The sequence below is a fragment of the Dipodomys spectabilis genome, unplaced genomic scaffold, assembly GCF_019054845.1.
Source record: "Dipodomys spectabilis isolate Male_0828 unplaced genomic scaffold, ASM1905484v1 ptg000002l, whole genome shotgun sequence".
NCBI classification, from domain to species: domain Eukaryota; kingdom Metazoa; phylum Chordata; class Mammalia; order Rodentia; family Heteromyidae; genus Dipodomys; species Dipodomys spectabilis.
The window spans coordinates 15,040,418-15,067,931 of record NW_024870679.1 but is presented as its reverse complement, the minus strand read 5'-3'; the positions used below and the strand labels follow the sequence as shown (position 1 = coordinate 15,067,931).

At 39.4% G+C, this 27,514-nt stretch overlaps 1 protein-coding gene and 1 pseudogene across 2 annotated transcripts in view; one reads left to right on the top strand and one right to left on the bottom strand.

The window, feature by feature from the left end:
• Positions 1 to 2,054: 2,054 nt before the first annotated feature.
• Abcd3 (ATP binding cassette subfamily D member 3) overlaps positions 2,055 to 27,514 on the top strand; it is a 61,949-nt gene continuing 36,489 nt past the window's right edge. The window contains exons 1-2 of one of the 2 annotated variants that reach the window (XM_042676723.1): positions 2,055 to 2,272; positions 20,224 to 20,260. In XM_042676723.1, coding sequence (XP_042532657.1) covers positions 2,163 to 2,272; positions 20,224 to 20,260 — 147 coding nt within the window. In that variant the 5' untranslated portion in view covers positions 2,055 to 2,162. The remainder of the gene's footprint in view (positions 2,273 to 20,223; positions 20,261 to 27,514) is intronic. The other variant, XM_042676731.1, reaches the window with a different exon arrangement.
• LOC122107672 lies at positions 20,666 to 26,140 on the bottom strand (annotated as a pseudogene).

The following is a 27,514-nucleotide window of genomic DNA, read 5'->3' as shown; positions in this document are numbered from 1 at the left end:
CATTTCCTTCTCAGTTTCCCAATACCTTTACCGTCATTATCACTTTATAATATACTAGGGAGCTAGCAACTTTCCCTTTATACTGGTGACCACTCTTTTTGGTCCTCCACATTCAGCTACAGGCATCTTGTCAAGCCTTAATTGACAGCTCTAGACAAATCTAAACATTCTTCTTCTTCTTTTTTTTTTTTTGTCTGTTGTGGGGCTTGAACTCTGAGCCTGGGTGCTGTCCCTGCACTCTTTAGCTCAAGGATAGTGCTCTACTGCTTGAGTCACAGTGCCACTTTTCTAGTGGTTTACTAGAAATAAGAGTCTCATGGACTTTCCTGCCCAGGCTTAACCATGACCCTCAGATCTCAGCCTCCTAAATTGCTAGGATTACAGGCGTGAGCATTATTCTGGTGTTCATAGTGTCCTGTTCATATCTCTGTGGTGGTACTTAGCACATTTGTAATTTTTTTCACATTTTTTCTCTATAACAGGCTTTGGAGAAAAAATGATTATTAATCCTTTCTGTCAGATATGCCTTATTACTTAAATGTTATATAAGTAATAAAAATGCCCACATAGAGCATGGAGAATTGAGAGACACTTCACTTTTACATAACTTAGAATTGACTATTGCACATCTATGCACAACCACAACCTAGACCATTGTGTCTTTTTTTTAAATGATGCTCATAACACCTACGAGGCAACCAACAAGTTACCCTGAGGAAACACCTTAAGGCCTCATTGTTAGGCAGGCTGCTTTGGCAGGTAAGCAACTTAAATATGGGTTTGTGTTATGTGAAGTTTTATAGACTTACTTCTGCCACTTGCTTGCCTCGACTGAAAATGGCCATTCATTAAGTGTGGATGTATGAGGTTAAATGCGAGGGCTCACAATTTCTGCCTCCTGGGGAGGAAAAGAAGAATGCCGTAATCTGTAAAGCCCTTCTGAATCTGGGAGTGAGGCCAGCAACAAGACAACCCACGATTGTTACTTCTGAATGTCCATTTGAACACTACAGTGTTTCTCTAACTTGGGCCCGAGCATACATTTTGTATCACCACTCGGCCATACATACCTACTCAGAAGAAAAAAAAAAAAAACAACAGAGAAACTTTCAAAAGAACTCCTTTACTATGTCATGCACGCTGAGCTTTTTCTATCGCCATCTAGTCTTATAAAACAAAACAAACACATACAGGCGATGAACACGATCTGGGCTACCCAACCGATTTCACAATCCCAGGAGAGAACCTCGCTTAGGGTTTGGGAAACCTTAACTTAGGCTGGGTGCCAGGGGGTCAGGTCTGTAATCCTAGCAACTCAGGAGAATGAGATCAGAGGATGGTGGTTCAAAGCCAGCCAGGAAAGGTCTCTGAGACTCTTATCTCCAATTCACACACACACACACACACACATACACACACACACACACCTTGGAATAGGAGCTGTGGCTCTAGTGGTGAAGGAAAAAAAGATCAAGGACACCACCACCCAGGCCCTGGGTTCAAGCCCCTGGACCGGCACAAAAACAACAACAAAATAAGCCTTGACTTAATAAAAAGCAGTTGCTGTGCAGTCTTCTCCCGGCACTCTTCGGACGTGCAGACTGTGTGGAGCCAATGCTGACCAAGGGCTCCGAGGACGGGGCGGGGGCCCGCGCGGCTCCTTTAAGAGGGTGGTGGGGGGACCCGTCAGCGGGGAGGCGGCGAGCGGCCGGCTCCGAGAGCGGCCGGCTCCGAGACTGGGGCGCAGGCCCGGCCCGCTCTTCCAGTTCTTGGGAAAGCCAGGGCGTGTGTACACATCCCGGATTGGGTGGACGCTGTGGCCGCCGCCGGCCTCCGCGGCAGCACCTGATACCAGGAGGCCTCCCTCCCCCCCACCCATTCCCTCCACCCACGACCCCGCGGCGGAGGCCCGCGCGTGCGTAGTGCGTCTTGCGCGCGCTCCCGTGCAGACAGAGCTCCTGCCTGAGGTGGGCTTGGCGCAGCAGCGCGCGCCAGGGGGCGGAGCCTGCGGCCTCCGGCCACGCCCCCTCCCGCTGCCTCCCCCACACCCCCCACCCCTCCCGGCGCGGTCCTCTCCTCCCAGTCTCCCTCGCGCTGGCTTCCTGCACTAAAGTAGTCGCTGCCAGCTCCCGGGTCGCCAGCTCGCTCGCTCTGGTGGTGCCATGGCGGCCTTCAGCAAGTACTTGACGGCGCGGAACTCCTCGCTGGCGGGGGCCGCGCTGCTGGTGCTCTGCCTGCTCCACAAGCGGCGCCGCGCCCTCGGCCTGCACGGGTAAGGCTCCGGGCCGCGCCGCCCCTGCCTTGGCCGCGGGCCCCGGCGCGCGGCGTTCTCTCCCCGCCGGCGCCGCGAGCCGGGAGCTCCGAGCTCGGAGTTGGCTGAGGCGGCTGCCGCCAGGCGCCAATGTCAGGGCGTGCGGGCATCCCCCGCCGCGCCGGCCCGCGGCCTCCCCGGGCCTCCCCGGCCCCGGATGTGCAAATTGCCCCCCCCCCCCCCCCCCCCCCCGCCGAGCCCCGACGGTGGGAGGGTGGTCGGGGACGGGAGGAGGGGCGGCGGCGCCCCACCCACCGCCGCCCCTAAACCACCCCCCTTCCTGCCTCAACTTTTCGGGCTGGTTCGGCCCGCAACCGCCCCACGCCGGCCCTGGAGGGTTTTGGGGTTCCGGGGATGGAGGTGGACCGCGGGGCTCCTCGCCCGGTGGAAGTGGCCGGGGTGGTGGCATACCGGGTCCCCCGGCCCCCCCACGATTGCCTTCTACCGGGGTGCCCTCTTGGAACCAGGGCGGGGAACGCCCTGGCCTTGCCTCTGGACAAGCCGAATGGAAGCCGCGATATTGGAGGACAAAGTTCCCTCCCCGGCGAAGTGGGTGAAAGGTGAAAAGGTTGTTTTAGGTGAGGATGGATACCCATTTTCATCACACTCCTCCGCTTAAGCCGAGAATTCTTGTCCCCCCTCCTGTCCCCCCCCCCCCAAAAAAAAGTTTTCAGGTGTAACTTTTGGGAAGCCTTCAGATTAGACGAAGAAAGAGGATTATTCTGGTTGGTGAGATGGCAGACAACATTTTTTATTTCCTCGGCCAAGTGAGCGTATGAAAGGTTACTTGCTTTTCCAGTGTTCTTACCAGTGAGTGTACATTTCCTAGTAGAGTTGAGCGGCCTGCTACACATTCCTCTGAGCAGGTGCCTGGATTTCCTGATTTTGGCTTGCCTGAAACGTCTAGTTAGTAGGAGCATTTGGACTAAAACACTGACAAGGTGGCTCCCAGCGTCATTTCCATGAGGTCCTTCTTTGCCTTACTTCATGAAGTCTAAAGCAATGGTTCACATCATAGCCTAGACCTTACAGTTGGGAAGTTCACACACACCTTCCCTCCCTCCCTTCCTTCCTTCCTTCCTTCCTTCCTTCCTTCCTTCCTTCTTTCCTTCCTTCCTTCCTTCCTTCCTTCCTTCCTTCCTTCCTTCCTTCCTTCCCTCTCCTCCTCTTTTTCCTTCTTCATCTTCCTTCTTCCTCCTCCTCCTCTCATCCTCCTCTTCCTTCTCTCATTGTTTAAAGGTTAATTCTGGAAAGTATAAAACATTTTTTTTTTTCTGTTGCATTGTATGCCTTCTGAGTTCCCAATGACAAATCAAATCCATCTGGAAATCCACCTGTAGATATTAAATGCTTTAATTTAAATTTCATTTTGCAAAGAAAGATTTCAGTTTCTGGACAGTTTTAATATTTAATATGGACTAGAGGGATGGAGGTACTCCAGGATAGTTAACAGCTCTTTGTTTCCTGGGGTACTATATGCATAGAAAAGTACACACATCAAAAATGTAAAGTTTGAAGGATTTTTCACGACTAGAGTACAACTGTATATTCAACACTTAGATCAAGAAACCGAACATTACGAGCCTCCCTCTCCAACCCAGACTCTCATGTCCCTGACCTGTCATTCAGAACAACCACACTACTGATTTATAAGATCACAGATTATTGAGTGAGGGAATTTTAAACATAATCTAATGGGAAATAGCAATAGCAGTAAAATAATAACGAATAATAGAATGTTGTGGCCATTCATTCTATTGTAAAATTCTTTCTTTGAGAAACTTTGTGAACTTCTTGAGGATTCCCTTAGGCAGCAGGCAATTTACAGATTTACAGAATAGAATACTGTTATTAGCCATTTAAGTTGCAATGAGTTGTCAAATACTGTTTTTTTACATATTAAATATTTTGTGGTAAGAATGAAGTTTCTGAGCAGGAAATACATTTTATTTTGTTATTCATGAGGAAAAATGGAATCTTTGTACATAAGGATAATAGCCATTTATTCTGTGTAAAGTAAGTGTCTGAGAATGTTGTATTACTGTGCTCCATTCTATAGGAGAAACATACACTCTGAAGATAAGACATCTTTTCTCATGGAGCTTTGTGTTCATGTTAGAGAGAAAAAGCTGAAGCACTAAGTGTTAAGAATGTAAAAGTACAGGCAGGCATGCCCTAGGAGTTCTGAGAAAGACCAGGATAATAAATTTAGGAAGAGTTAGAGAAGGCTTTATGAGAACTATGAGGTATAACTAGAAATGGCAGGAGAATGGATAAAGAGATAAATTGCATGTTTAGCAGTATTTTTCAGGTTTTTGTTGTTTTAATCTGTCTTCCATTCCTCCCTCCCCCACATAAAATCTTTGTAAGAAGCATATGTATTGTAATAATCCTTCATTAAAATACTCACCCATTGAAATGAAAGACAGTCTTCCTGTGTTCATGATTGCCTTCGGTGCTTATGTGGTCATGTGAGGTTAACTTGTAGTCTCTTGAGTACAGCAGGCTTGGCTCTCCAGAAATTATGATTAGGCCTGCAAGAATGGACCACTGGCACTTGTCTAATGAAGTAAAGTTTTGTTTTGTTTTTTTTTTCTGTATGAACCCAGGACTTCAAACTTGCTAAGTAAACTTTTGGCTTTTGACCCCAGCCCTTTTGTTTTTATTTTGTGCTTGATGTAGGATATTGTTAACTGGACCTCAAACTCCAAACCTTCCTGCTTTCACACCAGTTACAGGTGTGTGCCGCCATGCCTGGTGTATGTATGTATGCATGTCTGTATTTTTGTGGTACTAGAGAATGAGTCTAGGCCTTGTGCACGTGAGCAAGCAAAGCTTTCTACTATTGAGCTGAGTCATCTGAGTCCCTGAGTCATCTTAAACCCCTAGTTAGGATGTCACAAGAAAGACAGCAAGTGTTACAGTAAGGGTAAATGCTGTAGATAGGGTAGCTGAAGAACGTCCGAAGGTCTAGTTAGTCGTCAGGCACTGGAGATTGTACAAAAATGAATGCAGGCCATAGACGTACTGATTGTCCCTGAGAGTCTATAATATGACCAGAGTAATGGAGTATCAGTGAATTAGTTCTGGATGACCGGGGAAGGGACCAGTGTATATTGCCACAGCATTTTATATCTTCAGCCAACCAGCCAACCAGAACAGAGCAAAACAAAGCTGTTTCTTTTCCTTACTAGCAATGCTTGTGAAATAAAGTTCAGATTTCTCATCCTGGATTTCAGAGCCTTCCTCTATCTTGTCTCATCTTACCTGGCTAAACTTATGTGGTCCTGCCTGCCAGTGTGTCCTCTGTTCCAAATAGGCCAGTTTCGGCCGTGTTCTTTTAACAGGCTATTTCCAGGCTGCCAACCATACCTGGAATTTTTCTCTCCTTATCCTTGGCTCTCCAACTCTTACTTTTCTTCAGGAGCCAAGGTAGGGTCACCTCATCATAGAGGAGTTAACTAATCTAGGTGATTTATTTGATGATCACCCCCCTCCTCTTTCTTTCTTTCTTTCTTTCTTTCTTTCTCTCTTTTCTTTCTCTCTCTCTTTCTTTCTTTCTTTACATCCAGAACTCTTTGCTTCACTGAGCATAATCCAGCCTGGTGTGACTTGGCGTGCCTTTATCCTTTATCCTTTTCAAGTCTCACTGTGTAAATGCTGGAACAGAGTTCCTTCCTCCCACGTTTCTGAGGAGTTTCAAGGAGCTTGTGTTTCTCTTAGTCATATCTTCTTTGCTTCTGCTCTGTTTTCCCTCCCCATTTCCACCTTGTCTCTTGAGCCTATCACTTTGGAATCTTCCTTGATTTCTCTAAAGCATGATCCACAGATCTTTCATAGATGAGTTCTGTTAAACTTGAGAATAATGGCAAGGATTCTATCCCAGTTTGATGAACATCTTAAAATTCTTTTACTTGGGAAATTCTTTGGGCATTCTCAATGTTGGAAAATTTTGGTTAAATATGTTTTTTCCCGAGTTTCAGTGCTCAAGTTTTTTTTTTTTTTTTTTTTTAACCATATGTATGTCCAGGTATTTCCCCCTAATACTCTTTGTGCTCCCTTCCCACTAACCCTTCTCCTTTTAGCCCCTTAGATGTGTGATCATTTCAAATTAAGCTCTAAGGCCTGGTTTAGCTTTGCATAATGTCACAGGTCTACTGAGTGTTTTGCAGTTTGCAGGCATGAGTCATGTGAGGGGCTAGAGCTGCAGGAGACCCTAACGATGACCCATGAATAGATGATTTCAAAGGAGATGCTTTAAGTAACCATAGATAAAAAAAAAAACAAAAACAAAAAAAAAACTAAAGGATTCCAGCAAAACCTAATGTGAATTGAACCCAGCTTAAGTAGAACAGGCCCTGAGTACTGCTGTTTGTGGTACAGGCTGTTTAACGAATTATGCTTCAAAGTTTTTAGCAATTAGCATGTTGGGCAGGCATTCTGTTTCAGGCCTGCGCACTTACTGTCCTCCTTGCCTGCAGTACTGTCTCCAGTTGCCCCACTGTGGACTCCTTCAGTCTTTTATCAGGCCCTAGTGAAACCATTGCCACTTAGTTTAAAATAGCATTTTCTCTACATATAGTCTGTCCACTTTCCTGACTTTGCTTATTTCTTTGGCACTTACATTTTCAAATGTATTTACTTACTTTGCTTTGCGCTCACGTGCTGTGAGTCTGCCCTGCTAGGGTCACAGCTCCGTGAGGGAAGGCATTTGTGTCTGTTTGTTGGTTAGCCCTAGTGGTTAGAACTCTGGCTGGCATATAGGAAGTAGGAACTCAGAAAATACTTGTGGAATGGAATGACTGCCTCTACCTCTCAGATGCTTTTTTTCCCTCCCTTTTTTTGGTGTGTATGTTTCTGAAGTTCTCAGTTAATGGTATCATTATCATTTCATAACATATATATATATATATATTTGTTATTGGCAGTGGTGGTCTTGGGGCTTGAACTCAGAGTCTGGGCACTGTCCATGAGCTCTTCTTTCCAAGGCTAGCACTTAACCACTTTGAGCCATAGCTCTATTTCTGGTTTTTGAGTGGCTAATTGGAGATGAGTGTCATGAGGACTTTCCTGCCCGGGATTTACTTTGAACTGTGATCCTTAGATCTCAGCTTCCTGAGTAGCTAGGATTACAGGTGTGAGCCACTGGCATCTGACTTGACCTATATATTTTATTTATTAATTTTATTTTTTGTGGGGCTAGGGAACCACACCTAGAGCCTCGCACTAGGTAAGCACTCTAGTACAAGATACATTCTAACATCCCAGGTTTCCCCCCCCCCCTCCCGTCCCCATCCCCATCCCAGTCCCCGTCCCCGGCTCCCCAGGGTCAGGCTGTGTAGCTCAAGTTGCCCTTTGACTCCCAATATAGTTTAGGCTGGCCTTGAAGTCAAGATTGAATTCTACTTCCCAAGTGTTGGCATTACAGGTATGCTCCATTGTGCTCAGAACCTTTAACATCTGACAGTTAACAGAATGGAAATCTGAATACTATAACTATAGTAAACATACTCTTTTATTTTCTGCTTATTTGTTATTTACATACAATGTTATATATTTATAACTTTTTCTATTTTCATTTAAGGGAGAAATTCTCATATTTCTGCATAACTTTCAAAAGTGTACAAATATCCTTTGAGTTGCTTTTTATCACAATTTATACCTTAATCATTTGGTAAAATTGCCTCTGAAGCCTTTTGTAGGTGTTTTTGTGAGTAAACATTTCCATCTCTGCTGTAATTGCCTTGGAATAAATTCTGGAAATAGGATTAAAGAATGGAAACTTAGGAACTTAATGTTTCTGGAAAGGCTGTGAGCATTCTGGAGCTCACAAATTGACTTTTTTTTTTTGACTTAAAAAAGTTGTGCCAATTTGTGATACTTTGAATAAGTGCTAATTATATAGAAATGGTGTTGAAATATTAATTTGCATGTGTTTTACATATTTGCAAGAATTAACTTGCTTTTAATAAGTGCTAGGCAGGTACTCTACCACTTGAGCCATGCCTCCAGTCCATTTTTTGCATGAAATATTTTCGAGGTAGCATCTTAGTTTATTTAATGTCCAGGCCTGTCTGGGCTTTGATCCTCCTATTTGTGCTTCTCCATATTGCTGAGGGTGACAAGCATGCAGTACTATACCCAGTTATTGGCTAAGGTCGTTGTGAGGTTCTTTTGGACTGAGTTGGCCCCAAACTCTAGTTTTAGCCAGGGTTATAGGCTTGAGCCATTGCTCCCAGTAATAATGAACTTTAAAAAAAAATGCAGTAGCTTGATCAATTTTAATTTTTTTTACTGAAGGTATTCATTACAATTATTAAAAAATAATTGTACAGATTAATAGGAATAACTGAGATGCTTTACTATATACATGTATTGTGCATTTTCTGTAACTTGATTATTTAGTTTACCATGATGTCCTATATAGTTCCAGCTATCTTCCCCTTACACCCTCCATGACAGGCTCATGGTCTTATGACTGAACAGTAATTGTACTCACATACACCTTTTCTCTGTATATTTATCTGATGATGGGTCCTTACAGTCATTCCATATCTTAGCACTGTAAGTATGCCACAATAAACATGGGCATGCAGGTACTGCTTTTGTACTCTGCATCCTTTCCTTCCCATAGATACTCACAAACAAGACCAGCTTGACCTTGATTATGAAGGTAGCATGCTGTAGTGAATAGCATGGACTTCTATATCAGATCTGGGCTTAGTTTTTTGTTAGCCATTTGCTGGGTTTGTAGTCTGGTTCAGTTCTATAAATCTCTGTGACCCTCAGTAAAACAGGGGAAATAGTATTCAACTCAGCAGCTGTGTGAGGATTTAACAGGATGTCTGAACCATCCCTGTGTTTGCTAAAAGAAAACCAAAAGGACCCCTGAAGTTTTCCATTAGCTTCTCAAAAATGATTGAATCTTCCTAATAATTTCCTCAAGTGTGCCTATGAAAATCTTCTCAGAGAAGATTTTTCCTGTTTTTTTCAGTGCTCCTTGAATGTTCTACTCTCTTCCTCTGTCCATTGAAAAGGTGGTGCTAAACTCATTTCAGTATCCAAAATATGCCCCCGCTGACTCCCAGTAGAACAAACTGAGCTGCTTGTGGAGTATGAATTTCTATTAAGATAGCATGAAGTTGCATTAATTTTCATGACAAATATTCTTCCATAATATTTTTCCCTCCTCAGAGTGTCATACTTAGTTTTTGTTTTTTTCTTTTAAACCTGGGTGCTTGTGGGAGTGGTACTTAGGTTCTTGCCCATTTTGTTTGGGCATACCATTTCTTGCATCTAAAACTTTTTAGATCTTGTATGTCCAATTAGTATTTTTTGTAGATTTTTCCCAATAAATTAAAAAAATGTTGAGTAAGACTAGATGTTGAATGTTTGTTGAATTTTTGTTAATTGACATGTTTGGTTATTATTGTGTTGATTCTCACCTTAAACTTGGCAGTGCCTTCCAGGATCATCCATAACCTGTCCATGCTGAGTATCAGCCCTCTTTTGGAATGTTTCTGCTGGAGCCAGTGGGGGAGAGTCTTTGTTTTACTTGTAGGGATGTGAAGATGAGGCCCTAGAGCTTTCTGTGATATTGGTCTCACAAAGGATAGAGAATTGTTACTTGGTCTACCATTAAATGCTTTATAGCATACTAAGTAATTTTTACAGAGCTTGACCACGGTCCCTTCAGAGACAAGAATGAACTTAATCTGACAGTATTTTTTGGTGAACTCAAGCCTGCTCCAAGAATTTGCCCTATTCTAAGTAACCAGGCCATCTGGTCCATTTACATAAATAAATTGTAACTAACTTATCTGCATAGCAGACCCTTTTAGTCTATTAAAATACAGGATAAACTCGAATTAGGCAGAATTTGAAAAGGGTCTTTTATATTTTCTTGGAGTCATGTCTATCACATTAAATATACTTTATTTGAAGTAGTATTTTTGTATTATTTCTTTTAGAAATATTTTTGTAGAAGAGTACAAGTTGTTTAAAATGGACTTTGTAATATTTCCACAAAAAATTAGGCATCAAGCCCTAGATTAAGAACAATTATACTTGTAATCTTAGCTACTCAGGAGGCTGAGATCTGAGGATTGTGATTCAAAACTAGCCTGGATAGTCTCATGGACTTTTCTATCCAATTAACCAACAAAAAGCCAGAAATGGAGTTGTGGCTCAAGTGGTAGAGTTTTTTGAGCAAAAAAAGTCAAGCTCCAGTACTGGCATAAAAATGAATAAAATGTTATAAAAGGTAATTTTGTAAAGCCCACACATTCTGTCCTTTTTCTGTGCTAGCAGACCTGAATGAATGCAGTTTAATAAATTGAAACTATGGCTCATTAAAACCAGAGCTAATTTGATGTCTGTAAGTAGATATGGCAATATCACCATTGTGCTGACATCATAATACAGACAGAAGTGGACTGTTTGATTAATCAGTGCAGAACATTTTGACTTACTATTCTGAATAGTAAGTAAATGCATTATGTAGAATGAGGCAGCATCTCTCTAGATAAATAATAGCTTAATTAACATGTGCTAATTGTATGTCCCTACTTTAAACACATCTGCACAACTTAAACCTGTGAAAGCAATATGAGACGTAGTGTCTCTTAAAGAAAAAGGCAGTGATTGATTTTTTCATTATAATTTAGTGAATAAGACTAGACCTAAAAATTAGACCTAAAAATTACTCTTTTGCTATATTGTTTTAAATATTAACATTTATGCATGATAAAATTTAGCATGATATAAAAATTTGAATATTAAAAAGGAAGGGAAATCTATCATTAATGACTGTTACTATCATATTTCATTAATTCTTAGATCTGCTTTTTTCATAGTTTAACATCCTTTTTCACATTTAACTTCTCTGTGATTAGGATGCAACTTAGAATAGATAATTTTTTTTATTAAGACAGTATTAGCATATTATGGTGTTTTCTTGTGTTATGTATGCCTTTTTATCTTGTTTGTGAAAATACTGCATATCAGCTTGCATCGAACTCAAACTTATAACTCTAAATTCAGTCTTCAATATACATTCTTCCTGATATAGTCTTCAGTATATCTTGAACTTACAGGAAAAAAAAAATCAAGAAAAGAAATTAAGGAAGAGAACCAGATACTTTCTTTATTCTTAGAACAGGGGCTGAAGGAAGTAGGTTGGCTTGAGAACTACAGGTTCTGAAGCTACTCAGAGGAACCCAGAGATACTGCTGTCAGGAGTTGGCTGCTGGCTGTGAGGGTTAGATCCTGGGCTGGGTAAGATGCATCTTTGCATTTCCTTCTGCAGATTCCTGAGTAGTATAATTTAGCTGCCATCCCTCTCTCCCTTTTCTTTCTTACAGCTTATCTGTGGAAGTAGCCAGATACTTTGATCTGTACAGATTCTGGATTATGCTGATTGCATAATTTTTCTTTATCCATTGTATTTCTTGTAAATTGATAGTTCAATCTGAAAGCTTGATCAGATTTAACTTTTCCTCAAGGTTGTTTTGAAAAAGAATTCTTCTTAGATGTTGATATGTATGAATATTATCTATCTAGAAGTATATAATGTCTGCTGGTCTGATTTTGTGATATTAGCCACCACTGATGGCTTATATCTAGATTATCAATATTGTTGTCTTTCAGTGAGTCCAAGTCAGAAAAAGACATAACATTTACCAATTTCCCAACCTATGCACTGAATATGTTACCAGAAATTTAGAGCAGCAAGCTTGACCTTTGTGCCTTTATCTGGTAAGAGAATTCATGGAAGATGTAAACATAAAAAAAGATGATAGGAAGGTTTTTATAAAAAGGAAATATGGTAGAGAAAGAGAGGATGGATTTGTCATTGGTTGATCTTTTTTCTGTTTCCTGTGAAGTTGAGGTGACAAAGATCAAGTGCCCATTCTTTTGTAACCTGTCATGTCTGTTGTCAGCAGGTTTTGGTTTTGTAAGTTAGCTTATCCTGCTATCTGTAAGTAACCCTACTTGACATATCCAGAGCTGAAGTGGTAATGCAGATACTTTTACCATCAGTATGAATTTTGAGAACAGTTTAATTTCTTTACACGTGCTCTTCTCATTCTTCCATTATTCTCTTAACTCTCAACTTAGTCTTTGTTCTACAAGCAAATGTATCTTTAATGTTTTTTAAAACTATAACTCAGAAAGAAAATTCTCAGCTAGGCACTAGTGGCTTACACCTATAATCCTAGCTACTCAGAAGGCTGAGATTTGATTCAAAACCTCATGGGCTGGCTCTTATCTCCAATTAATTTTCTTTAATGTTTTCTCTTATCTCCATGGTTCCATAATTATTCTTTTTATCCAAATGTCCATGGGATGGTATCCCTTAAATGCTTTCATGTTACGTATAGCTTAGTTTTTATACTTAAAAACTTGATAAGATAATGAAATCTTTGGTTCATGTTTTCTTTTCTTGAATATCTTAAATATGTTACTCAGTTGTTTTCTTAGCACAACCCACATAAGACCAACAAAAGGAAAACAGTAAAATGTGGAAGAAAACAATTTCAGAAGAGCTTTCCTTGCTTGCCTTGCCTGCCTGCCTTGCCTGCCTTGCCTGCCTGCCTCTCTGCCTTCTTGCCTTCCTGCCTCCTCCTCCCTTCTTCCTTTCCTTCCCTTCCTTCCCTTCTTTCCTTTCCTTCCCTTCCTCCCTTCCTCCCCCCCCCCCCCCCCTTTCTTTCTATCTTTGTCTCTTTCTTTCTTCTTTCTGCTTGTCCTGAGGTTTGAACTCTGGGTCTGAGCACTGACCTAGAGTTCATTTTGCTTTAGGCTAGCACTCTATCACTGGAGCCAGAGTTCCACTGTGATTAATTGGAGATAAGAGCCAGCCGATGCTGGTTTTGAGCCAAAGCTCAGCCTTCTGAGTAGCTAGGATTACATGTGTGAGCCATTAGTGCCCAGCTGAGAAGTTTATTTTTGAGTTATAGTTTTAGTATTCAATTAACTTGCTTTAGTTTTCTTAGTTTAGGACAAGTTTTTAAAATTAAGGCACCTTTGTTTATTGACATAATTTATCACTTTTCCAAGTCAAATGTATCAATTTTCTATTTGTGTATAGGTTGTGTTTGTTCACGTTTGACTATTGTGTTTATTTGCTTTCACATTTCTTCTAGTTTCTTAATTTTAAAGTGATTTGTCTTAAAAATTTCAATTCTTTTATTGCCACTTTTGAAAGTTTTATAAATTCTGTTTTATGTAGTGTAATTGCTTCTCAGTTTTTTTTTTTTTTTTTTTGGCTGAGTTCATGTTATAGATTTTATCTCCTAGAAATGTCTTTCTGATATGTTTTGTCCATTTTCTATAGGGATGTTCTTATCCTTATTTTTAAAAATAGTTTTGTAAATTATTTAACTTTGATTCTATATTATTGCTTCTTAATTTTTTTCTTCCTCGCCCTGAAATTACTTCTTCGCAGCTTTTGATTTAGGAGAGTTTTTCTAATTTGTGCCCTGGAACAACTTCTTACTACCTCCTGGCATGTGTACCACTCCCACTGCTTGCTGCCTTAGCACTCCAGGCTGTTTCTTTCCTCTGCTTTGTTCCTGTGTTACTCACATTGTGTTCTCGTACTGGTCAGTACAGTATTTCCTTAAGGCCAGGCTTTGTTCTGAAAAGGAGCTGTAGGGTACTGGTCAGTATAGTATTTCCTTTAGGCTAGGCTTTGCTCCGAAAAGGAAGTTCAGACACATTTGCTTGTTTTGTACAAAAGGAAACCTGATAGATAAATCAGAAAACAATACAATTGGTGGGAATTAACAGGGTGTGAATGACAACAAGTAAAAAACAGTGAGTTGAATGTAGGAAGTATTTGGGACCATTGTAAAAACTTGGATAGACTCCTAGGTGAGTTTATAATGATTATGTCAATGTTAATTTCCTGATTTTGGTAATTATACTTTGGTTATATGAAATTTTTTTTTTTTCTGGTCATGGGGCCTGAACTCTGGGCCTGGGCACTGTCCCTCAGCTCTTCAGCTCAAGGCTAACGCTCTACCACTTGAGCCACAGCACCACTTCCATTTTTTTCTGCTTATGTGGTGTTGAGGACTCGAACCCAGGGCCTCATGCATACAAGACAAGCACTCTGCCACTAAGCCACCTCCCAGTCCTCTGTGTTTATTTTATTTTTTTTAAGAAAATCAACACTGAACATTTAAGGATTAATTACTTTCAGAAGGTTTAGAAAAAAACTGTGTGTGAACAAAGAGTATGAAGTAAAGAAAAAAACAAAGCCAAGGTAGTAAAATGTTAATTAGAAATCTAGATGAAAAATATATGAGTTTTTTTTTCTTATTATTCCATCAGCTTTTATAGTGTGCAAGTTATATAGTTACTGTTAGCCATGTTCCCAGAATCATCTTTAAATGTTTCAGGTGCCTTTTTTGCGTTTACTGTGAAGTTCTCGAGAAAGGAACCTGTTTTGTAGGTGCTGTGCAAGAGTGCTATTTGTGAGTGCAGTAGACCTTGGAAATCTGTGACTCAGTTATCAACTCTTCTTACATTGGTATTATTTCTCTATAAATTTTGGAATTGGTATGTATGGATTTTGGTGAGGACTGCTTCCAATATATCAGTAGTTTAAATCTTGCTTATATTGCCTTTTCTTTGTTGAATCAACCTTGCCGTGGATTTCTGTGTTATTTTTAAAAAAATCTCATGTGTAGTTTTTCTTTACCTTTTTTTTTTTGTCAGTCATGGGGCTTGAACTCTGGGCCTGGGTGCTATCCCTCAGCATTTCAGCTCAAGCTAGCACTCTACCACTTGAGCCACAGCACCACTTCACGTTTTCTGAGTGGTTTATTGGAGATAAGAGTCTCACGGACTTTCCTGGGCAGGCTGGCTTTGAACTGTGATCCTCAGATCTCAGTTTCCTGAGTAGCTAGGATTACAGGTGAGAGCCACCAGCAGCAGGCTTCTTTACCTCTTTATTATCTGTTTTTTAAAAAACTCTTTTGCTTTTATTTGCATTTGCTCTTATTTGTATTTCTTCAGTTAATGTTTTCTTAACATGATAGCAATTTTTCAGCAGTTGTAGAACTTCTTTTGTTTCCTAATGTATGTATTGGTGGTTGTAAAAATCTCTCAGAAATAACACTTTTAATTGGATTCCACAGGTGGTTGTTGTTTTGTTTTGTTTTTGTTTTTGTTTTTTTTTTAGATTACTCAAGGTGTGGGCACTGTCCTTAGGCTTTTTTGCACAAGGCTGGAGCTCTTCCACTTGAGCTATAACTCCATTTGTGACCTTTAGCTGATTAAGTGAAAGTCACAGCCTCACAGACTTTTCTGCCTGGCTGGCTTCAAATTATGATGCTCAGATCTCAGCCTCTTGAGTAAGCTAGGATTACAAACATGAGCCACCTGCACCCGGCTCCCATGGTGTTTTATAAATATAATTTAACATGTTTGTTACTTATTGCTATGTAACAAACAATTCTCAAGCTCAGTTATTTGTAAATAAGTTTTTTTTTCTCTCAGTTCTGGAGATAGCTTGACAGTTTCTTGTTTTGCCTGATTTTGCTTGTGAGACAATAGAAGTCTTAACTTTATTATTTTATTTTTACTCCTTCCAATACTTTGGAAGTTATTTCCCCAACTTTATTATTTTATTTTTACTCCTTCCAATACTTTGGAAGTTATTTCCCCTTTTTTCTTTTGCTAGTTAACCAACAAATTTTAACATGCACTCCAGTTTTCAAGCAAGTGTTTGTAGGCCATGTACCTTCCAGAGAGTAAAAAGCATCTTAGAATGGTACCTCCAATTTCTTTCCTCCTGATTTATGTATGTGTCATGTGGTGTAATTTTTTTCAGCAGTGTGAAATGTGTTAAATCTATTGATGATTTAATTTCAATTGTATATTTAAAAAAAATTGTTTTGTAGGCAGAGTGGGAGTGTGACCCAAGTGGTCGAGCATTAGCAGTGATCAGAAAAAGCCAAGCAAGAGTGCAAGGCCCTGAATTTAAGCCTCTGTACAGGCACCAAAAAATAAGAAAAAAGGTTCTGTTTTGTGAAGACAAAACAAGGCCTGAGTTTCAGTAGTACTGTCCATGAGCTGGGGATAGCCTTGGCATCATGGATACAGAGATGAACGAAGCAGGGCTCTCCTTGAGCTGACCATGGGTCGGGGAGGAAGGGCACAGCTTGTGGAGGAGACACAGATATCCAGTGAACTGTAAGGGGAGAGAATGGACCCATTTAAGATGGGTCACCATATAATTTATTGTCCTGTCTGGTTTGAAACTGAAAATGGAGGTACAGTTTATCGTGATGGTAGGTGTAAGCAAAGATCATTCTGAACTGATAGAGATGATCATTCTATTCTAAGAAGGGCTGAGTTGAAAAGACAAGCAGGAATTAAGCAGGATGACTGAGAATCTTTTTATGCAGAAGCAGGTAGTGTATATAAACATGGTGGAATGTAAAGTGTTAGGTAGAAGCATGTGGAATTGCCATTTTATAAGTGGGAAATGGTCAGACATTTGTAAATACACCTAGTTCAACCTGATGTATTAAGGTAACTTGAGCACAATGGGAGGAAATGAATCTGGAAATCAGGGCCAGAGCTAGATCATGAAGTTCTTGAGGGCTGGTTGTGGGTTTATTGTTAAAGTGATTATGTGTTTATTTTTCAAGTTTTATGACAGTACTAATTTTTGAATAGGTAGTATATTCTCTTATTCTGAAGTTAAACAAATCAGTATGTCTTGTGTTTTCATTTAGTGTTTGTTTTTTTGGGTTAGGTTTTGGTGTTAATGTTTCACTTGAAGCAAAAGTAACATGAAAGCTTTTTTTCTTCTTCTTGATCTATGCCCTAGAACAGTTACAACGTTGTAACTGTCTCTTCTCTGCCATTGTGTACAATTCCCATTATGAAGCTTTTTCTGAGGAGGTGGGTAGGTAGGAGATATCTGGTAACTTTCTCAGGTTCTCAATGCTGTAGTTTATTTAGTTTTTTTTTCTCTCTCTCTGCTGGGAGATCAATTTTAGAAAATCCTAATCTTATGTAAAATGATCCAGTACATTTGTATTTTTTTATAGACTTTTTTTTATTGTGAAAATACTGTACAGAGGGGTTACAATTACATGCATCCCCCCCCCCCTCCAAAGTTGTAAAATTGGTTTTTCGACATAACGACTTGTACATCTCATTGTTGCAGTGGGTCCTCCTGTATCTCTGTTTTAACGATTTGTTTTTTCCCTTCCCCTCCACATATACCAACATCAAATACAGTGAAAGCAGGGGTTATACCATGGGGGAGGGACATACAAAGCAACAAAGTTCATTTGTATTTTTAAAGAGAAGTCTTTCAAAAGTTTTGTGATCAGTTTATTTTTTATCTTGTGTTTCTGCACTCTTTCTTTTAAAATCCAATCATTGGGTGATTTCTTTTCCAAAGAACCAGATCTTGGATTTTTTTGATTAATGTCAACACATTTTTTTTGTAGACACGGTGTTCAGTAAAGGTCTTATAGATGAAAGTTTTATAAAATGTGACTCAGAACATCAGTTCCCTTTATAGAAGGAAGGCCTTGATGCCTAGGTCTGAGGAATATAAACATGTGGTAGCCCTTTTTGCCCAAGTCACGAGTCTGCCCAAGCTGCTGAGACTCTCCCACCATCTTGACTTCCCAGGGGCTGCATGTGTTTGGAATCTGAGCAAAGCTGAGGTATGATGGCTTGAACATTTTCAGCTTAATTGAGAGTCTTCTGAAGGACAGTACTTGCTTCTATCTGCTAGGCTGGAATTTTGCTGAGCCTGTAGTTTGAGTTCTGTCCATACTTGCTCTCTGTGCCTTCCATTCATTGGTTTTGATTTCTGGCAGGTATTTTGCATCCCAGATGTGTCATCACTTCAAATTTAGACAAACAAATCTATACTAACTTCTGATCTCATAGGACTAGTTTACTGGAAATAAGTACAAATAAAAACTGAAAAAAAAATGTGATCAGCACAGGGTATCCTGGTGTAGTATGTTTTGAAGAGGACTTAAGCCTGATTAATTATATTGTTAAGGAGGCAGCAGAGGCTACTACTTGAGCTACTACTTTTTCTACTATTATTTTTATTTTTATTTTGTCTTTTTGTTTTCAGTCATGGGCCTGAACTCTGGGCCTAGGCACTGTTCCTCAGTGCCTCAGCTCAAGACTAGCACTCCACCACTTGAGCCACTTCCGGCTTTTTCTGCTTATGTGGTGCTGAGGAATTGAACCCAGAGCCTCATGCATGCAAGGCAAGCGCTCTACCACTGAGCCACCTTCCCAGCCCTGAGCTACTACTTTTTCTAGGCTAATTTCCTCATTTGTGGTAGGGTACTGACACAGGTTTTTTTTTGGTCTTTTGTCCTTTAGAGTACTAACCTAGGGTTCCCTGTGTGAAGATTTCTGGTAGCAAAAGAGAGGCCCAGTGCACAGACATTTTTAATCTTGATTGTTAACTTGATTATATTGAGAAGTGTCTAGGAGATTAGTAAAGTACACCTTTAGTGTGTTTGTGAGGGCATTTCCAGAGAGAATAAACTAAGTGGGAATGACCTGCCTTGTTTAGGCATGTGTTCATGGTTAGCAGCACTAGCCAATACACCGGATGCCTGGATGGAATAAGAGGGGAAGGAAGAGGAAGCATGCTTTCTCTTTTTCTTGGTCACCAAAAAGTGAGCTACTCTTTTTATCCCACTGATTCTACCCTGATGGCCTGAAACTGGGAGCCCGTATCATATTTTCTTCCTAAGGTGTCCCTTCCATAATTGACACAACAATGAAAAGTCTGACTAAAACATCTAGCTTTCATTTACATCAGTTTGCTAATGTCCCATTGGCCAAAACAGTTCATGTGGTCAAGATCTGATTCAAGAATGGAGGAGGGGCTGGGAAGGTGGCTAGCCTTGAGCTAAAGAGCTGAGGAAACAGCATCCAGGCCAAGAGTTCAGGCCCCACGACCGGACCCCCCAAAAAAAAGAAAGAAAAAAAGAATGGAGGAATAGCTGACTCCAGTGGCTGACCTGTTGGCTACTTAGGTGGCTGAGATAGATAAGAGAGACTCCCAGCTTGAAGCAACTCAGACAGGAAAGTCTGTGAGATTATATCTCTAAAATAAGTAGCAAAAAGCAAGGTTGAAGGTATTGCTCAAGTGTTTCAGGGAAAGCTGAACAAGCAAACCAAGTAAATGCAAGACCCTGAGTTCAAACCCCAAAATCACCCCTCCCCCTGCAAAAAAATAGAAATATACTTTCACCTTCCCATGGGAGGACTTAGAAAGTATTGTATGTGAATATTTGCATACATGTATCATAAACATTATTGAACATACTGCTATGTAGTGGTACTTGATCACTTTATAAATATATAATATATAAAAAATATAAGTACATAAATATATAAATACTTGATCATTTTTTATAAATAATAATTAGTAGATATAAACTATTCCTAATTTGAAAATCAGAAATCTAAAATATGAAAGTTTTTGAGACCCTGGATTTTCAGATTCAGGATATTCAGTAGATAAAGTATATGCAAATATTTCAAAAATTGAAAAAACTCTAAAATCTGAAGCACCTATGACTCTCAGCATTTAAAGTTGGGCATATTCAACTTGTAAAGAAGCAGTTGGAAGACCAGAGACATGGCTCAGGTGGTATAATACTTACTTGCCTAGTATGCATGAGGCCCTGGGTTCAATCTCCAGTATATTAAATAAAGAAGACAATAATGAAAAAAAACTGGACTATTCTAGTAAGTAGATTTTTGTTTCAGTAGTATATAAAAGTGAAGATAATCATTTTGAGAATTTGGTATACTCTTTTTTGACATCTTAAAATTATTTTAATGGTGATAAGACTTTGCAATAAAGTAAAGCTTTCTCTTTTTCCTTTACTCTGCAGTAAGAAAAGTGGAAAACCACCATTACAGAACAATGAGGTAAACATTTTAAATTATCTACTTCTTGAGATTTCATGGATCTATTTTATTTTGTCATAAGTTTTTGAATTGCAATAATTTACAGAATTTTAGGATTAGAAAGGAACTTAAAAGTATCACTTTTGTCTACTACATACTATAATTGTTTCTGGAGTAGAGTCCTGGTATGTGTTCTTGAGCATTTATTTGACTCTGTTCATTTACTGGAGAGTATAATGTTCTAAGGAAGTAGTCATAATTTTATTAGGTCTACCCCATGATTAGATTTATCCTCCATCTTATTTATTCTCCTCTCCCCACCCCCGAATTGAGTGCTACAATGGTAACATTCAACAAAGTAAAAAAAACCAGTGGCCTTTGTAGCGGCTCATTTATAACTGGTGACACACAGTGATCACAGGGGCTTTATAAAAAAGGTACAGATACAACTGTGGACTCCTCTACTCTAGAAGGGGTGTTGTAATACTGCCAGTGACAGTCACCCCAAGAAATCCATCCTTTAGGGGGTAGATACTTTTCATGTAAATCGGCTACATTGTCTCTGGAGACTTGCTCCAGCTGTTTTCACAAAAGTGGTGGAGGTTGACTGAGCCTCCTGAGTAGATGTCTCTGTAGGGGGCTTACTAGATGGCTTGGCAGGCCAGATCATAGGCTGCTGCCACTTCCAGTCATAGGAGTAGCCTCCATCCATGACCACATAGGCATATACAGAGCCAGAACCTATGGCCAAGGCTCCAGAGATCCCATTCCCTTCACTGTCCACATAGTGGAGTACAGGTCCTCTCTTATCCCAGCCATAGGTCATGGTGCCCTTGGACAGCCCCATGCCTTTGTACTGATACACTGTGTTGAATCATGGAGGTAAGAATCATGGAGGTAGCTGCTACCGAGATGCGTTCCTTATTTCAAAACTGATAGCTGATAGATTTGACACTGCCCAGCCAACAGCCACTCCCAGAAGCTGCAGTCCACCCCCAGCTAGGGTACCCAGAAGATAACGGTTGATCCCTGTTACTTTCTTCACTGTATGTGAAGCAATGTAACCCCCTGCTGTGGCCTGAGACAGCTGTAACAATGACTTCATGGGGAAACTTGAAGGCTAGCATGGTGGTTCCATGAAGCATTTTGATTCAAGGCTCCTCTGGGATTCCCCGGCTAGGTGCAGCCAGGCCCAGCCCATCCATGGGACCCAGGTTCACCAGATTCCCTCCACCTCCAAGTCCCAAATCCCCTGCTGCTTTACCTGAAGCTTCTTCAATATGCTGGCCAGTGCTGTGTCTCTTACTTACTCTTTTAAAAAAAAATCTTTTTAAATTTTAAGACAAGATCTTGTTATGGAGCCAAAGTTGGCCTCAGGCTCTCAATCTTCCGAGTCATCTCTCTTAATCCTGGGATTACAAGTGTGTGCCACTGTACCCTGCATTCATCTAGCTTAATGATTGATTGACTGATTAACTATCAGTATTGTATTGCTTTGTATGAATCCCATATTATTAAAATTCAGCCTAAAATTCCTTTTACTTATTTTGTGGTAACTATTGCTTACATTAAATTAATATAAATTATAACCTTCAGATACCTTTCTGATGAACAGTTCCTTGGACAGATTTCCTACATCTTGTATTCATCAGCTGATTTATCTTTTTTATTTATTTATATTTTTTGTGTATTCTTTTTTTAAGCTGTTAATTTTTTATTCATTTGTCATTCATAGATGTTCTAGAAAGAATATCCCTTTTTTTAATTGTAAAGGTGATTTACAGAGAGGTTACATTTACATAATCAGGTAATGAGTACATTTCTTTTTAAACAGTGTCACCCTCTCCCTCATTTCTCCCAGGTTTTCCCCCTCCCAACCTGCTCCCTCTGAAGTTGTATAGTTCCTTTCCAACATAATGTCTAGTGAGCTCTCTCTCTCTCTCTCTCTCTCTCTCTCTCTCTCTCTCTCTCTCTCTCTCTCTCTCTCTCGGTCAGTTGTGGGGCCTGAACTCTGGGCCTGGGCGCTATCCCTTAGCTCTTCAGCTCAAGGCTTGCACTTTACCACTTGAGCCACAGCATCACTTCTGGCTTTTTCTGCTTATGTGGTGCTGAGGAATCAAACCCAGGGCCTCATGCATGCAAGGCAAGCACTCTACCACCTTCTCAGCCCCGAGTTGTCTCTTTTTTAACAACAGCTTAATTGAACCATTCACAAACTATAATATTTATTTTAAGCATATAAATAATCAGTTATTAGTGTAGTCACAAAGTTGAATGGCTACTACCATTGTCTTGTTTTAGACAAATTTCCAAAATCTCCAATAAAATCCCATATTCCAATAGCAGTCACTCCTTATTACCCTGTTCCCTGAACTCCTGAGAACCAGTAATCTACATTCTCTATTGGTTCATCTATTCTGACATTTTATATAAATAGAATAATATAATATGTGGCTCTTTATGCCTATCTTTTTAAAGAAGTGATACTAGGGTTTGAGCTAAATAAATGTTAATTTATCTCTGCAAACATTATTGTACTTCACTGTACAGTGTAATTTTAGATGTAATTCTTACATCCAGTATGTTAAGTTCAAGGTTAATAATTTGCACTCTATTCAAAATTGTTGCTAGTTATTGACTAAATAAAGATCAAAGCTATTACTCTGTAACATTACTTAATCTTAGTGTTTAGGTTATGGTTTACTTAGCTGTAACTACATATAACTAGCAAAATCTGTTAGTTTCTTTCTTTCTTTCTCTCTCTCTTTCTCTATTTCTTTCCTTCTCTTTCTTTCCTTCTTTTCTTTTCCTTCCTTCCTTCCTTTCCTCCCTCCCTTCCTCCTTCCCTCCCTCCCTCCCTCCCTCCCTCTCTCTCTCTCCCTCTCTCTCTCTCTTTCTCTTTCTCTCTCTCTCTTTCTTTCTTTCTCTCTTTCCATCTCTTTCTTTCTTTCCTTCCTTCCTTCCTTCCTTCCCTCCCTCCCTCCCTCCCTCCCTCTCTCCCTCCCTCTCTTTCTCTCTCTCTTTCTTTCTCTCTCTCTTTCTTTCTTTCTTTCTTTCCTTCCTTCCTTCCTTCCTTCCTTCCTTCCTTCCTTCCTTTCTTTCTTTCCTGAGGTTTGAATTTAGGGCTTTATATTCATTAGGCAGATGCTCTACCACCATCCCTTTTTGTTTTTTTATTCTTCAGCTAGGGTTTTGTGCTTTTGCCTGAGCTATGATCCCCCCTCAATTTCCACCTTCCAGGTGGCTGGGAATTATAGCTATTAGCCAGTACACCTGACCTTTGAAACCTGGTTTTTATTTCTCCATTTCTACAAGAAGCATGACAATTCTTATATAATTTATTAATTCATTTATTAAATTAATCTCAATATTTATCAAACCTCTCATGCCTGGCATTATTCTTGGCTTACAACATGTGGCAGTAATAAAAATGAGTTCATACCCTTATGAAGCTAGTAAGCTTCTCTACATGTCAGCTAATATGCTTGAATAGTATCTTTAACAAAGGGAAAAATTAGAGCAGTTTAATATGACTTATTTTTAGTAAGCTTAAGCTAGCTTTCAGCTTTAAGTCTTTCCCATTCCTCCATATTATTGTGTAGTTTTTTAAATATCCTGAAGATTGATGTCAGCATTCTTTTTTTTTTTTGGGTCCGGTCGTGGGGCCTGAACTCTGGGCCTGGGTGCTGTCCCTCAGCTCAAGGCTAGCGCTCTACCACTTGAGCCACAGCGCCACTTCTGGCTTTTTTCTTTTTGCTTATGTGGTGCTGAGGAATCGAACCCAGGGCCTCAGGCCTGCAAGGCAAGCGCTCTACCACTGAGCCATCTTCCCAGCCCAATGTCAGCATTCTTGTTTTTTAGTTTCTTAGTGTTTAAAAAAATGGGACAAGATACGTGTAAATCCAGTCTTCTGACATATTTATCACTCATATCTCATATCTCTCATATCTGAGCTGTCTTATTTATAAAATATCTGTTGTCAGCATGTTATGTGTCTTTAAGTTCTAGGATGGCTAGATTCATCTCACTTATTTTGTATTTCCTATTTTTCTGTATTTTTTTGTTTCAGTACATAGTTATTTTCAGGTTGTTTAGTGTGAACAAGGTTATTTTAGGTTAGATTATATGATTGTTAGTAAAAAGCATAAAAGCTATATCCTAGTTCTATGCTTGTGAAGTTCTTAAGAAGTGTATATATACAGATATGCTAAAAAGAAAGGTGGTAGAATACATGCCAAAGATTAACAGCTGATGTCTCCAGATGGTAGGGATAGATATTTAAATTTTTGCTCATTAGGATTGTAAAATTTTTCTACAGTGAATGTAGAGAGAAAGCATCATAAAAACAACTCTTTTCTCATTAGTTTTTTTTTTATTGTAATCATAATCTTTGGGAAGGGATAGGGTGAGACAATCTTGTAAGATATAAGATTTAAGGAGGAACAAAGGAGTTAGTTAGAAAATAATAGAGAGATAGTCTGACTTTAAAATACTTCATTTACTTTGGCTTAATACATATTGTTAAATTTAAAACATAAAAGTAAACACTGTGCTGGGTTTGGTATTTAATATTCCTGTATGTATCATTATATATTTGAGGTGTGTGTGTGTATGTATATATATATGTATCTCCATAAACAATATAGGTAGGGTTATTTTACATATTTAGAAATTTCATACATTCACTATAAAATGATTTATGTATCTCATTCTATATTTTTCCTGTGTAATGCCTTTTAGAGCCATCCATGTTGCTAGCTGGAGATCTAATTTTTTTGTGTGTGTATGTATGTGCTGTTAATGGGGCTTAGTCTCAAGGCCTGTTTGGCTCTCTTGCTTATGGCTAGTGCTCTACCACTTGAGCCATGTCTGCTTTGACATTTAGTGCTTAATTGGCGATGTAGTCTCTCCAGACTTTTCTGCTCTGGCTGACTTTGAACCATGATACTCCAGGTGTTAGTGTCCAAATTAATTAAGATTACAGGCAGGAACCACATGTGCCATCATTTTGTTTATTGAAGTAGGATTTTTATGTGTAGCCCAGGCTGGCCTCAAACTCACTGTGTATCCTAGATTGGCCTTGAACTTGTGATACTCTGGCCTGAGTCTCCACAATGTTGAGATGCTTGGCATGAGATATAATTAATTTATAGTACAGTTTTCTGTTGTATGAATATGAGCTTTTTCCTATTTTATAATTGTTTATAACTTGCAGTGAATAGATTTACCATAATTGCAATGAATACATTTACTATAATTCATGTAATAATGATGTACATTTAGGTTGTTTTAAATTATATGGTATTATAAACAGTGTACATTTTTTCCCATTTACATAACTGAGCATATATACAGGATATACAAGAATATATGGAGAAAAGATTCCAAACAGTAAATCTGTTGGTTTATTTTATATCTTATAGTCACTATACATTTTCCATTGTAATGGATGACATATAATAGTACCAATTTACACATTCTCCAGCAATATAAGTGAATATTTATACTATTGTTAGCACCACATGGCCTTTTATTTAGTTCAAACATTGCCTTTTTAATCACAGCGCATCCCAGTTTTCTAAGATAGGGCATTGATCTTTGTCATTGTTACTCCTGAAAATTACACTTATTTTTCTGGTTTATTATTTATTATTTTTAATTTCTTAAATGATTTTTAGTAGGGCTTGTTTTTTTTCCCTTTTCCATCATTTCCATGTTAAACTTATGTGACCAAAGTGTTTAAATGATTATTTCTTAAATATTAGAAGTGGGCTGTGGTGCAGTTCAATGGTAGAGTGCTTGCTTAGCATGCACAAGGTCCTGTGTTCAATCCTTAGCATTGGGGAAAAAAAAGTTCTAAATTTTGGGATGTTTAAACATTGGAATAGTACCTTGGATCATGCCGCTATTAACACAATGGCTTCAGGCTTCTCAGTGTACAGCTTTTTTCCTCCCTCTGTACAGTTTTGAACTATACTCAGTACCTATTAGGAGTCTTAGATAAAGCACTTAGCACAGTGTCTGACACAGAGAAAGTAGTTTATTCTGATTGAGTGATAAAACTATTAGTTCATCAAGTTAGTAACTTAATTAAAGCACATTTACACTAATGTTGGTCTAGTATTATTTGGTCTATTATGGGCATTTGTTAAGAGCACAATAGAGTAAGGCACTACTGGCTTATGCCTGTAATTCAGGAGGCTGAGATTTGAGAATGGTGGTTTGAAGTCAGCCAAGTAGGAAAGTCTATGAGACTGTTACCTCCAGTTAACCACCAAAAAGCCAGAAATGGAGCTGTGATTCAAGTAGCAGAATGCTAATAACCTTGAGCACAAAAACTCAGGGACAGCTCCCAGGTCCTGAGTTTGAGCTGCACAGTAGTTAACCAAGTTAGTGAGCTATGCCCATAAATGCCTGGAAAGAATGAGGCATGAGATCAAGTTCGGCCTCTCTTGCCTTTTCCAGGTAGTTTCTCTTGCCTGTTTTCCCAGTTTAAGAGTTGTAAAGTAAATATTGCTGACCATTGTTATGAGCAGTGAGGAAAAACTGCATGTGCAGGATGCTTTGAGTTCAACACTACTGTGGGTGCTTCATTTTTTCCCATAGTGCTGACACCTTCAGCTAATGGCATGCTGTCTTTCAACAAATCTTAAATTTTTACTCCATCACTTAAGCACTTTCATGTATACCTTACTTTTTGGGAGACATATTTTCACAGAATTAATGATAGGGAAATACTCAGCAGATAGTGATTTTAAACAGCTGATAATATGGGACTGCTGGAGAGTTTTTCTCCATCAGTTGAGCTGGATAATGTGCATCTGGATATTTACTTTTTTTGTTGTTGAAATTCCATCTGATTTTTGAAAAATTGGCTATCATTTTGACTGTGTTTGGTCAAAACTGCATAGAATAAATCTGTAAGCCAGGTGAGTTTAACGCCAGGCTTTTATGTTACTTCTTTATGTTTGCAAATTATTTTGTACTTACGTTTTCATGGGCAATTGAAAACAAAGTGATTTCTAAGGACTATAAAGTTATCTTAAGTCACTCTTCACTGACACAAACTTTACTGTGGCCTTGAGGCTCTATCTTTCTGTCATTCTTGTTCCTTGGCTGTAGCATCTTGATGCTCAGTGGGTGCTGTAGTTCTATCACCAGCACTGGGTTTTTGTACTCAGTGTTCCCGGTGCCCCTTCTTTCCTTCTAAATAGGCATGTGGCGTCACTTTCTCTCAGATTAAATGTCAGGATCTTTATGGTCATCCTGTCCCAG